The sequence below is a fragment of the Schistocerca nitens genome, chromosome 4 (assembly GCF_023898315.1).
Source record: "Schistocerca nitens isolate TAMUIC-IGC-003100 chromosome 4, iqSchNite1.1, whole genome shotgun sequence".
Classification (NCBI taxonomy): domain Eukaryota; kingdom Metazoa; phylum Arthropoda; class Insecta; order Orthoptera; family Acrididae; genus Schistocerca; species Schistocerca nitens.
The window spans coordinates 296,622,259-296,639,422 of record NC_064617.1 but is presented as its reverse complement, the minus strand read 5'-3'; the positions used below and the strand labels follow the sequence as shown (position 1 = coordinate 296,639,422).

At 43.2% G+C, this 17,164-nt stretch overlaps 1 protein-coding gene and 1 non-coding gene across 2 annotated transcripts in view; one reads left to right on the top strand and one right to left on the bottom strand.

Annotated features, from left to right (window-relative positions):
* The window catches only part of LOC126252065 (transient receptor potential cation channel subfamily V member 5), a 138,693-nt gene that overhangs the window by 30,416 nt on the left and 91,113 nt on the right, over positions 1 to 17,164 (top strand). The window contains exon 5 of the mRNA XM_049952910.1: positions 8,682 to 8,858. Coding sequence (XP_049808867.1) covers positions 8,682 to 8,858 — 177 coding nt within the window. The remainder of the gene's footprint in view (positions 1 to 8,681; positions 8,859 to 17,164) is intronic.
* Trnat-ugu (transfer RNA threonine (anticodon UGU)) lies at positions 4,706 to 4,780 on the bottom strand. Its single transcript has one exon. It is a non-coding gene; the product is annotated as a tRNA-Thr (tRNA).

The following is a 17,164-nucleotide window of genomic DNA, read 5'->3' as shown; positions in this document are numbered from 1 at the left end:
GTCAGCTCAATGGAAGCACACAGATTCACCGCCACCAAAAAAATTTCGGGTAACCGCCAGCGCTGAAAAAATGATGGTGTCCAGCGACAGCGAGGGCGTAATCCTTACCCATTGCGTTCCAAAGGGCATTACAGTGACAGGTGCATCCTACGAAAATGTTTTGAAGAACAAATTCCTTCCTGCACTGCAACAAAAACGTCTGGGAAGGGCTGTGCGTGTGCTGTTTCACCAAGACAACGCACCCGCACATCGAGCTAACGTTAGGCAACAGTTTCTTCGTGATAACAACTTTGAAGTGATTCCTCATGCTCCCTACTCACCTGACCTGGCTCCTAGTGACTTTTGGCTTTTTGCAACAATGAAAGACACTCTCCGTGGCCGCACATTCACCAGCCGTGCTGCTATTGCCTCAGCGATTTTCCAGTGGTCAAAACAGACTCCTAAAGAAGCCTTCGCCGCTGCCATGGAATCATGGTGTCAGCGTTGTGAAAAATGTGTACGTCTGTAGGGCGATTACGTCGAGAAGTAACGCCAGTTTCATCGATTTCGGGTGAGTAGTTAATTAGAAAAAAAAATCGGAGGCCTTAGAACTTGAATGCAACTCGTACTTGCTTTCCATAACTTTATAAAGGCATCAGCTACAAACACCATTCTGTTGCCTCTATAAGGCATCGCAAAATTGTTTCCCATCTCTGTAGAGGCGATTAAATGGTGCAGTTATTTCTTTAATGCTCAGAAATCAATTATCTCCCTAGTTTTCATCATAGTCATTGATACAGTGTATTTATAGATTGAAGCTAAGAGTAATCACTCTCTTCAACATTACTACCATCATTAGATAGCGATTCAGCAAAATAAATAAGGAAGATTCAGCACATGTTAGATACCTAAACATTCAATAGAATGTTAATCAGTACCTCCAAAAAATTATAAAAGGTCTTGATGAAATTGTCTTAAATCTTCAAATATTAAATATATTTGTACTTCATAAAATGGTTTAAATTGTCAACTCTTAAATGAATATTTCACATTTTTTCTAACTGCAAAACAATAATTTCATTTTCATTAAACAGTTCTAGTAGTTCACAATAATGTTCATCAAAATAAATCATTTCTCTTTCAAACCTGTTTTATAGTTTCCACAGGACTCATTTTCATGCTCATTATGTTTTCAAAGGAATTAAGGCAGCCATTTATAAGTTGCTTATTATTTCTTAAAAATGCTATTATGCCACAAGACTCCAAGCACAGCAAATCTGAATATTTGTCGCATAAAAAAATAAGTTTTGTGACCCCAAACATGATATTCAAAACAGTCAATATCAAATTAATAAGAATGACATTAAGTAAACATCTACTTTAACTGTATCTACAGCCGGCCGCTGTGACCGAGCGATTCTAGGCGCTTCAGTCCGGAACAGCGCTGCTGCTACGGTCGCAGGTTCAAATCCTGCCTCGGGCATGGATGTGTGTGATGTCCCTAGGTCAGATGTTAAGTCCCATAGAGCTCAGTGCTCAGAGACATTTGAACCATTTGAACTGAATCTACTGTTCACATAACGCTTATCGTGACCTAGTGCTTAACATCAAAACTCTTAGACAACTTGATGTAAAATGAAGATATACAGCTCGCATTCTATTGTGCATATATATACAGGGTGAGTCACCTAACGTTACCGCTGGATATATTTCGTAAACCACATCAAATACTGACGAACCGATTCCACAGACCGAACGTGAGGAGAGGGGCTAGTGTAATTGTTTAATACAAGCCATACAAAAATGCACGGAAGTATGTTTTTTAACACATACCTACGTTTTTTTAAATGGAACCATGTTAGTTTTGTTAGCACATCTGAACATATAAACAAATACGTAATCAGTGCCGTTTGCTGCATTGTAAAATATTAATTACATCCGGAGATATTGTAACCTAAAGTTGACGCTTGAAACCTCCGACGTTCAGTTGCGTGTTGTAACAAACACGGGCCACGGTCGGCGAGCAGCATCTGCAGGGACATGTTTACGATGACGACCGTGTTTACGAGTGTGGCTGTAGTGCACTGTTGTGGTTTGGTCTAGCTGTCGCAGTGTCCGCATGTAGCGCTTGCTGCTATTGTTATTCTGCATTCGTCTCCGCACGCAGACCAACTGTAGTACACCGTGATACCAGACGTCTGTGATAGTGTAGTGTTGCAGGAACTGTGACCATGGTGTTTTCGAACTCTGAAAAGGCGGAGATGATACACATCTATGGCGAGTGTCGACGAAATGCAGCTGAAGCCTGCAGAGCGTATGCAGAACGGTACCCGGACAGAGAGCACCCAACGTGCCGCACATTGCAAAACATCTACCGCCAACTGTATGCAACAGGTATGGTCGTAGCACGCAAACGGGTCCGTAACAGGCCCCTCACAGGAGAAGCGGGTGCAGTTGGTGTGTTAGCTGCTGTTGCAATGAACCCACACATGAGTACACGGGACATTACGAGAGCCGGTGGACTGAGTCAAAGTAGTGTCATGCGCATACTGCATTGTCACCGCTTTCACCCGTTTCATGTGTCGCTACATCAGCAATTACATGGTGATGACTTTAATCATCGAGTGCAATTCTGTCAATGGGCATTAACAGAGAATGCGTTGCAGTTCTACCTGTTTACCGATGAAGCGGGTTTCACAAAGCACGGGGCAGTGAATCTACGGAACATGCATTACTGGTCCGTGGACAATCCTCGCTGGCTCAGAAAGGTAGAGCGACAGCGACCGTGGACTGTAAATGTATGGTGCGGAATCATTGGCGACCACCTCATTGGTCCTCACTTCATTGCAGGGGCCCCAACAGCTGCAACATACATCGCGTTTCTACAGAATGATCTGCCAACGTTGCTCAAAAATGTCCCACTGGAAACGCGTCGACGTATGTGGTATCAGCATGATGGTGCACCTGCACATTCCGCAATTAACACTAGGCTGACCCTTGACAGGATGTTCGACGGGCGTTTCATAGGACGTGGAGGACGCATAAATTGGCCAGCCCGTTCTCCTGATCTTACACCTCTGGACTTCTTTCTGTGGGGTACGTTAAAGGAGAATGTGTACCGTGATGTGCCTACAACCCCAGAGGATATGAAACAACGTATTGTGGCAGCCTGCGGCGACATTACACCAGATGTACTGCGGCGTGTACGACATTCATTACGCCAGAGATTGCAATTGTGTGCAGCAAATGATGGCTTGGTTCAAATGGTTCAAATTGCTCTGAGCACTATGGGACTTAACTTCTAAGGTCATCAGTCCCCTAGAACTTAGAACTACTTAAACCTAACTAACCTAAGGACTTCACACACATCCATGTCCGAGGCAGGATTCGAACCTGCGACCGTAGCGGTCGCGCGGTTCCAGACTGTAGCGCCTTTAACCGCTTGGCCACCACATTGAACATCTATTGGCCTGACATGTCGAGACACACTCTATTCCACTCCGTAATTGAAAACGAAAACCACGTGTGTACGTATATCTCACCCCTCATGGTAATGTACATGTGCGTCAGTGAAAAAGACCAATAAAAAGGTGTTAGCATGTGGACGTAATGTGCTGTTCCAGTCTCTTCTGTACCTAAGGTCCATCACCGTTCCTTTGGATCCCTACGTAATTCGGTGCTCTCCGATACACACGATCGAGCAGCGGAGGAGTGGTACTCAAGCGTCAACTTTAGGTTACAATATCTCCCGATGTAATTAACATTTTACAATGCAACAAACGGCACTGATTACGTATTTGTTTATATGTTCAGGTGTGCTAACAAAACTAACGGGGTTCCATTTAAAAAAACGTAGGTTTGTGTTAAAAAACATACTTCCGTGCATTTTTTATGGTTTGTATTAACCAATTACACTAGCCCCTCTCCTCGCGTTCGGTCTGTGGAATCGATTCGTCAGTATTTGATGTGGTTTACGAAATATATCCAGCGGTAATGTTAGGTGACTCGCCCTGTATATGGTGACAGACCTTGGAATCCTGTACAAGGTTCAAGATATGGTAGGCGTTTATCCTTCTTACGCAAGGTATAACTCGGTCTCCTCACAAACAACGAACGTTCAAATGCTATTACTCAGTGAGAAACCCGCTACATAATCATTTCTTATAGACAGAATACACTTCGTGCGGTTGCGCTGAAATGCTAACTATTTGCGTATCCAGGGATGTTGACGTCTGCTGCTTGCCACCTTCGTGACGTTGCAACTGAGCAGCGGTACAAGTTACATTTTATACTGAAATACGTATAACCTAACTAGGAACATGTTGCTCAGTCGGACGAGTCTCGTTTCTAATTGTATCGAGCAGATGGACGTGTACGGGTGTGGAGACAACCTCATGAATACATGAACCCTGCATGTGAACTGTTCAGACTTGTGGAGGCTCTGTAATAGTGTGGGACGTGTGCAGTTGGGGTGCAGTTGGAGTGATACGGGACCCCTGATACGTGTACATACGACTCGGACAGATGACACGTGCCTAAGTATCCTGTCTGACCACCTGCATCCATTCATGTCCATTGTGCATTCCGAGGGACTTGGGCAGTTCCAGCAAGGCAATGCGACACCCCACAGCCCAGAATTGCTACAGAGGGAAATTAGAATTATATATTAATACCTTCAGCTACTGATGGGAATTGATATATATCAACGGGGACAGGTGAAAATGTGTGCCCCGACCGGGACTCGAACCCGGGATCTCCTGCTTACATGGCAGACGCTCTATCCATCTGAGCCACCGAGGGCACATAGGATAGTGTGACTGCAGGAACTATCTCGCGCACGCCTCCCGCGAGACCCACATTCTCACCTTGTATGTTCACACACTACATTCGCAGTGTCCCACCCCAACACACTCATTACTCGTGGAAGACATTCTTACCAAGTCCCGTAAGAGTTCGGGGAATATGTGTGCATCTGCACAGAAGAAGAAGGTCATGGTCGGTATTACCAGAACTATATACTTATATGGATATAGTGTCTGTCAACCAAATCTGAAATCTAACTGCCTAGCCCGTCAATACTCCACTGGCTCCCGGAAAGGCTTGAACTCTGTGCCGTGTGTAAAAGCACCTTCATTCCCGCCCTCTACAACTAGCAAGTCCAGCCATCGCTTGTCGCTGGAAGCGGAGAGTTCGTCAGGAGTGCGGCGGTCTGTCGGCAGCTGCGCCGCACACTGTGGATACGTTGGCAAGAGACGAGAGTCAATCTGTGGACAGCTACCGAGACAGGACAGCAAGGGAATAACAGTGATATGTGTGAGCGGTACGGGACAGCTGCAAACAAGTTGGCGTGGGCAGTAGTGCGGCTGCCACGTGGAGTCCAGGTCTGAACTAGCAGCTAACAGATGTTGTCAACTAGAGGACACTGGTTTCTGTTCTGAGGCGGCGGATTGTAACTGGCGTCTTGGCGGTGCTTGCTGTAAGTGTCCGTTGTGCAGTCCTTTGCATCCTGGTTCTGATCCACGTGCATGCTGTGCTAGCAATTAGAGGGTTCAGCGTTTCCCTTTCCTCTATTATCTTAACGGTACTACTGCTGGAAGGCCTAAGTGGTTTGCCTGAAATACAGGGTGACTCAAAAGAACGGGAAATTTTGGAATGGAGATTGATACATGAGCGCAGTTAGTTTGCATATGTTTATCTATGTTTATAGCACAGGTTATGTCATCATTGAATGTCACAAGCATTTTTATTTCTTGAATATCACATCCGATAGATGAGCTGACCCTAAGCGCATACCTGCCTACAGCCTGATAGGAGCGTTTTGCATGGCTCGACCTAACATTTCAATGGTAATCTTGAAGACTTCCTCTCGTATTCTTGCTTTGAGTTCTTCGGTGATAGCAGGTCTACGGTAAACCGCGCTCGTGAGGTGGCTCTGCAAGAAAAAAATCACACGCTGTCAGGTAATGGCAGCCGTGCAAAGTCACGGTTACCAAACAATCATCGCACAGTCCCCATCGTATGAGCCGATTTTGCTCCGTCATGTTGAAACCAACTGTTAGCAGTAAAATGGGGCAGTTCACGCGAAACAGAATTTTCCACCGTGGCAACATACCGAACAGACGTTGCAGTGGTTGCGCACTCATCATCCTCAAAAAAGCAAGGTCCTCTAACGCCACTCGACGACATGGTACACCATACAGTAATCTTTCTGCTGTGCAATGGACGCTCGTGTAGCTGACAAAGCCGCTGAGGTGGAAGTGAGCTTCGTTCGACATCCGCAGATTGTTAATGAAATTGTTGTCGTCGTGCACTTTTGCTAACATGCGTTCAGTATATTCTCTATGCAGTAGCTGATCGTTAGGTTGAAGACTCTGCGTGACGTCGAAGAGAGCGCTGTGGTCTTCTTATGAAAGCAGTTCACACAGCCTCGATATTGTCTGCCGTACGAGTGGTTCGGGGTCTCCCTGCAGATTGCTTTTTCAGTGCAGGACCAGTTGTTTCAAAACTGCCGACACAAGTGTAAATCGCATGCGCTGAGGGAACACGACCGTCCTGTCCGATATTGAAATGACACTGAAGCCACGCGGGGTAGCCGCGCGGTCTCAGGCGTCTGGTCACGGTCCGCGCGGCTCTTCCCGTCGGAGGTTCGAATCGTCCCTCCGGCACGGGTGTGTGCGTCGTCCTCAGCGTAAGTTAGTTTAAGCTAGACTAAATAGTGTGTAAGCTTAGGGACCGATTACCTTAGCAGTTTGGTCCCATAAGACCTTACCACAAATTTCCAAAAAAAAAAAAAATTTGACACCGAAATTGTCGACGCGCGACCTCCACCTTCCCATTCTTGTAATAGGCTTTTACCGCAGAGGCTGCACCGCCGCACAACGTTCCATTGCTCCATGTTTACTGTTTACTAAATAACAAGACAGTGAGAGCAGAATTCTGTCATTCGCCACCACCTACCCCGCAGTGTTACAACAGGTTCCAAAATTTCCCATTCTTTTGAGTCACCCTGTATATTTTAGCTTTTGAAGATTTGTGTCAATTACACCCTAGAGGTGTGCGCTTATACGATGTGTTTAAATGGGTGGTCTTCTTATATGTAATCATTTGGCCTAATGTTTGATTTTAATGGAGCTGCATAACTTGTCTATATTCCAGCATAGTGTAGGCCTTTTTCTGTGTTTTTTAAGTTGTTTGTTTTGTTCTGCCTTTAGCTGATTTGAATATTAGCTTTAGGTATTTCTTGTCTCAGTTCTTATTTAAGTTTTGTTCGTGAATTGTATCCTAGACTTGTGGTCAGCTTCGCCATTCAATTATTGTTATTTCCAGCCTTGTAGGCTTGTTGATTTACTTTATGCTCTCCTCATATCTTACAGTTTATTTATCTTAAGAGCCAGGAATATTGCGAGTTGCCGTTTTATGTTACATATTAAGCTGATGTGTATTTGCTCGCCGGCCGAAGTGGCCGTGCGGTTAAAGGCGCTGCAGTCTGGAACCGCAAGACCGCTACGGTCGCAGGTTCGAATCCTGCCTCGGGCATGGATGTTTGTGATGTCCTTAGGTTAGTTAGGTTTAACTAGTTCTAAGTTCTAGGGGACTAATGACCTCAGAAGTTGAGTCCCATAGTGCTCAGAGCCATTTGAACCATTTGTATTTGCTCGAGTACAAGTAATATTTCCTGGTGTGTTTATTATGCTCATGTGCACTGATTTGTTGAACTATGTTATTAATAATATTTTTATACTTGGTAAGTATGTATGCACACACAGCCAGTTACCATTTCCCACTCCCATCGAATTCCTGCTGCACAACTCAGGGACGGACCGGCGATTTGCCTCTAAACAAACAACCTGTTTCTCGGAAATGTTCATGCCATCATCTAATGCTCTGTGCACGCTGAAGAGTTATTACTGACCCGCACTGCGCAAAACGTAGAACACAAAACCCTTTCCGTTGTGCTGACACCATTTTTACTAGAACTGAAGTGGGCACACACTGCTGCTACCTAGAGGGAACCAGGTAAAACTCGACAGTTCGATCTTTCCAACAGCACGTTTGTTGAAACTTCCTGTCAGATTAAAACTGTGTGCCGGACCGAGACTCGAACCCGGGACCTTTGCCTTTCAAAAAAATGGTTCAAATGGCTCTGAGCACTATGGGACTTAACTTCTGAAGTTATCAGTCCCCTATAACTTAGAACTACTTAAACCTAACTAACATAAGGATATCACGCACATCCATGCCCGAGGCAGGTTTCGAACCTGCGACAGTAGCGGTCGCGTGGTTCCAGACTGTAGCGCCTAGACTCGAACTCGGGACTTTCGCCTTTCGCGGGCAAGTGCTCTACTGGCGGAAGTAATGTTGTGAGGACGGCGCGTGAGTCGTGCTTGGGTAGCTCAGTTGGTAGAGCACTTACACGCGAAAGGCGAAAGTCCCGAGTTCGAGTCTCGGTCCGGCACACAGTTTTAATCTGCCAGGAAGTTTCATACTAGCGCACACTCCGCTGCAGAGTGAAAATTCTCATTCAGCACGTTTGTTGTTCACGCATATATCTCAAATAACATAATAGTTATGATTTTTTTTAATCGGATGGTTCTTTTTGATACGCGGTGTATTTGTAGTCTTTCTTTTACTTATTTTGACTGACACAGTGTCTGATGAAGCAGACGTAACTACTGTACACGATGTTGTTTGCCGTGGTGTAGACCCCAGCAAGTGCCGCGAGGTGTGCTGGGACCTGAAGGAGCGCGGCGCGGTGGGGGAGACGGTACTGCACCTCTGTCTGCTCAACGCCACCTCCACCCACGCCGAGCTGGCCAAGCGCCTCCTGCGCTTCTACCCCAAGCTCGTCAACGATATCTACATGGGCGACCAGTACTACGGTACGTCGCGCGCGCTCTGCTCTTGGCGTTTAGCTCACTCGAAACGCGATGGCTCTCGTACGTAACTAAAGCCACCTTAAGTAGTGTGCTGGCATTTAATCCTGTATCGCTATTATATCCCCTTTTTCTGATTCTCTCGCGAATAGTGTATGGGATGAACAACAGTTGTTAAGACTCCATATGTCTATCATTTTCCAATCGTACTAATTTCACCAGGTGTTTCTCAGAGCCAATAACAAGCATACTGGACAAAAAGTCAGTCAACCCCAACAGACATCGTGCTAATACCACCTACTTTTTGATCAAATGTTTGAGCGGAGCGAAAACATGACTTCCTAGAAATTATTCAGTGGATTTTTGTCCAAATTATCGTAGCCAAAAGAAGAGTGGTAAACTGACAAATGGGGAATCAAATTTACAGGCCCATGAGGAAGGTTTGTGTATATAATTTATCGCCGCTACGGCAAACAACTCGTCCGACCATAGATACTAAGTGCTACCCATTAGATGCTGGCACAGATCACTAGCATTCTATACATTTTGTTTTTCTTTCAGTAAGACACTGACTATAAAATATTAAACCTCTACAGCGATATTAACAGAAAAATACAGAAATGAAAGGCTATTTTTAATTTTAATAATGAACAGCCTCAGTAGCACCGTTTGCCTAGAATTTACCTAGGTTTCAGTCGGGATAACCCAACCTTCTTCAGAATAACAGTATCTACTGTTTGTCCATAGCGGACATCGCGAAGTGGGGTCGAGGCAGTGCCAGATAAGTTTTACAGTTTGACGATAATTTATGAATTTGTAGTTTTAGCTTGACGATGTCCACTATGGACAAACAGTACATACTGTTATTCTGAAGAAGGTTGGGTTATCCCGACTGAAACCTAGGTAAATTCTAGATAAACGGCGCAACTGAGGCTGTTCATTATTAAAATTAAAAATAATATTTATACAGTTGCTGACAGGGCCGTCAAATGTTGAAGATATTTAAGAAATGAAAGGAATCAAGAACAGGGCACTCTAGTCTGTTGCAATAGTACCCAGCAATCATGGAGTTTCTGAACCTGCAATTCTTTACGTCTGTGTTTGCATTTACAAAAAAGTTTTGTCAACTTGTGATGTGTGACTCAGCAGCACTCAAGCCTTCACATTACCATTGGAATTTCCATGATTAAAATTTTGTTGGTGTAGTATTCATTTAACAGCTACGTTCAAAGATACTGTTCCTTTCTCTGATTAAATAGTTTCCTCAAAGCACGTTATATAACATCCCTTTGAAATCAATAGTAATCTGAATCAGTGTAGAAAATACTGCAACTAGCCACAAGTTTAATTTAATGATTTTATTGAACTGTTACTAGTTTCGGGCCTGAACCCATTGTCGGATGGTAGCGTCAACTTCTTTGTGAAGTTGATATTTGATTTCTAAAATATAACAAAGCTTTTGTAATTACATAGTTTTACACTTACATATGCGCTTTACATTGTAATTACGAGTACTTCACGAAAAGCTCTCCTTTACGTATTGTAAGACAAAGGTTTGATTTTCTTTAACAATTATTGCTGATTAATGATCTAAATCAAATACAATATGGTGGATACATTTGTTTACATCCGCTGCTGGTTTTGCGAAACAACGTGATATGTGTACAGATAATTTTATACTCTTACACATTTAATTATTTACGTTTGAAATATGCTGGTAATGGACAATGAAGAATTTTCTCCCTGCCAGTTCATTACTATTTCTACTATTTCAGGTTATAGGAATTGTATGATATTTTGTAGGTATCTTTGACATTTTAATTCTATCGGATCATTCAAGGTGCAGTTAGGTTTACTGTGAATGTGTTGTATACTTCCAGTTCCCCTAAGAAGTTCATCTCTGTTTCCTTTTCGACAAAATGTAATATACCTAAATTTCTTCGATGTTTATCTCTTTGTTATCACGTTAGTCCAAGTGAATAGCGAAAGTTTATTTATGTAGGTTATCGAGTCTTAAATCATCCATGTGTTCACGGTACTGTTCACTGAAACTCCTGCCACTTCGACCAATGTACAATTTGGGGTACACAGAACAATTTGATATATAAATGCCAGACGTGTGGTGTACCTCATTTTTTTAAACTTGAGCTGTGAACAATTTTGCCTTTCATTTTATTGTTTGTGGAAAAATTGATTATGATATTTTTGGCATGGAATAAGTTTGCAATCTGATATGACACTTCACCAATGAATGGTATGCAGAAATTTTTCATAGTGTTTTTAGGAGGTATTAATGCTAAAGTGCTGTTTGATTTGGACCTAAAGCTATCTTTGTTACTGTATTTGCTTTTAATCATACTGTCAAGTTAAGTGATGGTTTCAGATCTGTAACAATTTGATTGCTTTTAGTTCTTGTAGTTTATCTACAGTGTTCAAAGGGATTTTTTCCATTCTGTTGACCATTGGCCTACAATATATCATTTTGTGTTGCTCGGGGAAAGCTCTTGTTTGGAACATACGCTTTACTGGGTCTTCTGTATATTTTAAATTTATATTTATTACTGTATTTACCAACTTTTTGACCCAAGAAATTTATACAGTTATCAGTTTCATGTTCAGATAAGTGTGTCATCCACATAGCGATTGTGATATATGACTTTTTTCTTTATTGTCGAATTGGCATTGAAACAACATGTTTCTAAATGATTTTTTGAAATATTGGCAAGCAAGCTAGCAAGACAACTGCACAAACTCATAAATTTCCGAGCGACTGATCTTTTTATATTCAAGCAAGCTATTTTTAATTAGTAAGATTGTTTCTTGTGTACAAATATACTAGTAAAAGAAATAATTTCAGTAATTAAAAGTAACTTGCTTAAGTAGAAAACGATCAGCCTACCTGAAATTTATGAGCTTGTTGAACCTTAATGCTATCACATTACTACTTCAGATTTGGTAACAAATTTTATGAACGGGAAGATGGCCTTGCAATGGACAGTTGCGTAGTTAGCCTGCTAAGCAGTACTTATATAAATCCCTAAGAAACATCCTTTTCGATGCCAATATGACAGGCAGTGCACTTTGGTAGGTTCGTTCGGTAACTAATTGAAATTGGCCTGCATTCACTGACAGTAGGGTTTCGTGTTGGATTGCAAACCGATTGCAACTGACAAAATGCTAACTGGTCTTCCGTCCTCGCCATTTAGGATGTAACAAGGTGCAGTCTCATCATTGTAGCCATCGCCTACGTTCGATGTCAACGTGGAATAACCATTCACAGACGGTAGGTAGCAGCCCTAGCAGTGAAGGGTATATGAACATCTACATCTACACGGTTACTCTGCAATTCACACTTACTTGCCTGACAGAGGGTTCATCGAACCATTTTCATACTTCCTCTCTACCATTCCACTCTGGAATGGCGCGTGGAAAAAAGGAACACCTAAATCTTTCCGTTCGAGCTTTGATTTCTCTTATTTTATTATGATGATCATTTCCCCCTACGTAGGTTGAAGTCAACAAAATATTTTCGCATTCGGAAGAGAAAGTTGCTGATTGAAATTTCGTAAATAGATCTCGCCGCAAATAAAACCGCCTTTGTTTCAGTGACTGCCACCCCAACTCGCGTATCATATCAGTGACACTCTCACTCCTACTGCGCGATAACACGAAACGAGCTGCCCTTCTTTGCACTTTTTCGATGTCCTCCGTCAATCCTACCTGGTAAGGATCCCACACCGCGCAGCAATATTCCAGCAGAGGACGGACAAGCGTAAAGTAGGTTGTCTCTTTAGTGGGCTTGTCGCATCTTCTAAGTGTTCTGCCAATAAAGCGCAGTCTTTGTTTCGCCTTCCCCACAATATTATCTATGTGGTCTTTCCAATTTAAATTGCTCGTAACAGTAAGTCCTACGTATTTAGTCGAATTGACAGCCCTTGGATTTGTGCTATTTATCGTATACCCAAAATTTATCGGATTTCTTTTAGTACCCATGTGGATGACCTCGCACTTTTCTTTGTTTAGTGCTAATTGCCACTTTTCGCACCACACAGAAATACTCTCTAGATCATTTTGTAATTGGAATTGATCGTCTGATGATTTTACTAGACGGTAAATTACAGCGTCATCTGCAAACAATCTGAGGGCCTGCTCAGGTTATCATCTAGATCATTTATATAAATCAGGAACAGCAGAGGGCCTATGATACTACCTTGCGGAACGCCAGATATCACTTCTGTTCTACTCGATAATTTACCGTCTATCACTACGAACTGTGACCTCTCTGAGAGGAAATCACGAATCCTGTCACGCAACTGAGACGGTACTCCATATGCACGCAATTTGATTAATAGTCGCTTGTGAGGAACGGTATCAAAAGCCTTCTGGAAATCGATCTGACATCCCTTGTCGACAGCACTCATTACTTCATGGGAATAAAGAATTAGCTGTGTTGCACAAGAACGATATTTTCTGAATCCGTGTTGGTTATGTATCAATAAGTCATTTTCTTCAAGGTGATTCATAATGTTCGAGTACAGTATATGTTCCAGAATCCTACTGCAAGTTGAGGTCAGTGATATGAGTCTATAATTCAGTGGGTTACTCCTATTTCCTTTCTTGAATATTGGTGTGACGCGTGCTACTTTCCAGTCTTTAGGAACAGATATTTCGTCAAGTGAGTGGTTGTATATGATTGCTAAGAAAGGCGCTATTGTGTCTGTATACTCTGAAAGGAACCTGATTGGTATACCATCTGGAACGGAAGACTTACTTTTCTTAAGTGATTTGAGTCGTTTCGCGACACCTAAGATATCTACTTTTATGTCACTCATGCTAACAGCTGTTCTGTCTTCTTGCGTGAAGGAATTGCGGAAAACTGTATTTAGCAACTCCACTTTAGTGGCACCATCTTCGGTTAAGTGTCGGGAGGACACGGGAAACAATGCGGTCTTAATGCGGAAACGGAGCGATTTAACTGTCGTCGAAAAGGGAATGGTCATTGGCGTTTGGGCGAAGGCCAATGGTGGGGGCATTTTCGAAAAGGCTAAGTTTGTTTATTCGCGTGCCGCCATGGTTAAAGTATATCATGTATTGCAAACTGGTGCCGAGGTAACTGATACATCATGGCCAATAGGTGACAGGAGTGAACAGCTCTTGCGGAGATGTGTACGGGCGAGTAGACGTGCAACTGCTGAGCAGCTGACCGCCCACATGAACCAACGAGCCACCATCAGAGTCTCATCAACGACTATTAGCGAACATTGCTGCTGATGGCCCTCCGCAGCACGCGTCTGGTTCATGCACCCTTGCTGAATGCTGTTCATTGGCCACAAAATCTGGAATCTGTACAGCCAGTACCGCAACTACACGTCCTTGAGTGGCAGCTGAAGGCCTTTTCAAATGAACCACGCTTTATGCTCCATCGGCTAGATGGCCGTTGGGGTCTGAAAGCAAACAAACTGCAACTTGGATGGAGCGTTATAGTCTGGGGAATGTTTTACTGGCATTCACTGGGTGATCTCATCAATCTGAAAGGGACAGTGGATCAATACAAGTATGCATCTATCCTTGGGGACCAGTACACTCTTAAGCGCAGTTTGTTTTCTTCTCGGCACGATGGCACCTACCAGTATAACACACAGCTCGTAGTGTATTTCCGTGGTTCGAAGAAAATGCCCTTGCCACCAAACACCCCAGATTTAAACCCAAACGAGAGTCTGTGGAACCTCCTCGATCGGGCTGTTCGCACCACGGCCGGCCGGAGTGGCCAAGCGGTTCTAGGCGCTACAGTCTGGAACCGCGCGACCGCTACGGTCGCAGGTTCGAATCCTGCCTCGGGCATGGATGTGTGTGATGTACTTAGGTAAGTTAGGTTTAAGTAGTTCTAAGTTCTAGGGGACTGATGATCTTAGAAGTTAAGTCCCATAGTGCTCAGAACCATTTGACACATTTTTTGTTCGCACCACGGATCCCCAAGCAAGAAATCTAGCCAAGCTGGCCACGTCACTGAACTCCCCCGGCTCCACATCCCAGAGCTGCGAAAGATGGTTCTTCGGGCTTTTGACAGGTGGTGCCATTTAAAAAATTTGGCGATTTCACTCACGGTGTCGTCGTCGACACGTCCGAACATGACACCTCCTTTCTGCTATTCTGTCACGTCTCCAAGTCGGTCCACCTTACTGCGGGGCTCACGCGACAACATAGTATCAGTTCTACACCATGTACTATGCTCCAAAGCGATCAAAATGGTTCAAATGGCTCTGTGCACTATGGGACTTAACTTCTGAGGTCATCAGTCCCGTAGAACTTAGAACTACTTAAACCTAACTACCCTAAGGACATCACACACATCCATGCCCGATGCAGGATTCGAACCTGCGACCGTAGCGGTAGCGCGGTTCCAGACTGTAGCGCCTAGAACCGCTCGGCCACTCCGGCCGGCTCCAAAGCGATCACTGTACTTTTTTTAGGAGCTAATTCTTATTTTGTGCGGATAGCTTATAACGACAACATGAACCTGTGCCTAACTGACATATTCCAAATGCAGAAGAAGTTGTGTAAAATTTGTACTATCAACTGAGGAGGAACGTTTGAAATTATATTCCACTAGTGCTTCTATTTCCAAATACAAACTGAGTAAAAATTTTTGCGTAATTCTACATCTACATCTACACCTACATGGATACTCTGCTAATCACATATAAGTGCCTGGCAGAGGATTCATCGAACCACCTTCACAATTCTCTATTATTCCAGTCTCGTATAGCGCGCGGAAAGAATCAACACCTGTATCTTTCCGTACGAGCTCTTATTTCCCTTATTTTATCGTGGTGATCGTTCCTCCCTATGTAGGTCGGTGTCATCAAAATATTTTCGCATTCAGAGGAGAAAGTTGGTGATCTGAATTTCGTGAGAAGATTCCGTCGCAACGAAAAATGCCTTTCTTTTAGTGATTTGCAGCCCAAATCCTGTATCCTTTCTGTGACACTCTCTCCCATATTTCGCGATAATACTAAACGTGCTGCCTTTCTTTGAACTTTTTCGATGTACTCAGTCAGTCCTATCTGGTAAGGATCCCACACCGCGCAGCAGTATTCTAAAAGAGAACGGACAAGCGTAGTGTAGGCAGTCTACTTAGTAGGTCTGTTACATTTTCTAAGTGTCCTGCCAATAAAACACAGTCTTTAGTTAGCCTTCCCCACAACATTTTCTGTGTGTTCCTTCCAAGTTAAGTTGTTTGTAATTGTAATACCTAGATATTTAGTTGAATTTACGAATTTACATTATACTGATTTATCGTGTAACCGAAGTTTAACAAGTTCCTTTTAGCACTCATGTGGATGGCCTCACACTTTTCGTTATTTAGGGTCAACTGCCACTTTTCGCACCATTCAGATATCTTTTCTAAATCGTTTTGTAGTTTTTTTAATCTTCTGATGACTTTATTAGTCGATAAACGACAGCGTCATCTGCAAACAACCGAAGACGGCTGCTCAGATTGTCTCCCAAATCGTTTATGTAGATAAGGAACAGCAAAGAGCCTATAACACTACCTTGGGGAACGCCAGAACTCATTTCTGTTTTACTCGACGACTTTCCGACAGTTACTACGAACTGTGACCTCCCTGACAGGAAATCACAAATCTAGTCACATAACTGAGACGTTATTCCATAAGTACGCAATTTCACCACGAGCCGCTTGTGTGGTACAGTGTCAAAAGCCTTCCGGAAATCCAGATATACGGAATCTATCTGAATTCCCTTGTCAACTGCACTCAACACTTCATGTGAATAAAGATCTGGTTGTGTTTCACAGGAACGATGTTTTCTAAACCCGTGTTGACTGTGTGTCAATAGACCATTTTCTTCGAGGTAGATCTAAAATCCTGCTGCATATCGACATTAACGATATGGGCCTGTAATTTAGTGGATTACACCTACTACCTTTCTTGAATATTGGTGTGACCTGTGCAGCTTTCCAGTCTTTGGGTACGGATCTTTCGTCGAGCGAACGGTTGTATATGATTGTTAAGTATGGGGCTAATGCATCAGCATACTCCGAAAGGAACCTAATTGGTATACAGTCTGGACCAGAAGACTTGCTTTTATTAAGTGATTTAAGTTGCTTCACTACTCCGAGGATTCTTAGTTCTACGTTATTCATGTTGGCAGCTGTTCTCGATTCGAATTCTGGAATATTTACTTCGTCTTCTTTTGTGAAGTGATTTCGGAAGGCTGTGTTTAGTAACTCTGTTTTGGCAGCACTGTCTTCGATAGTATCTCCATTACTATCGCGCAGAGAAGGCCTTGAT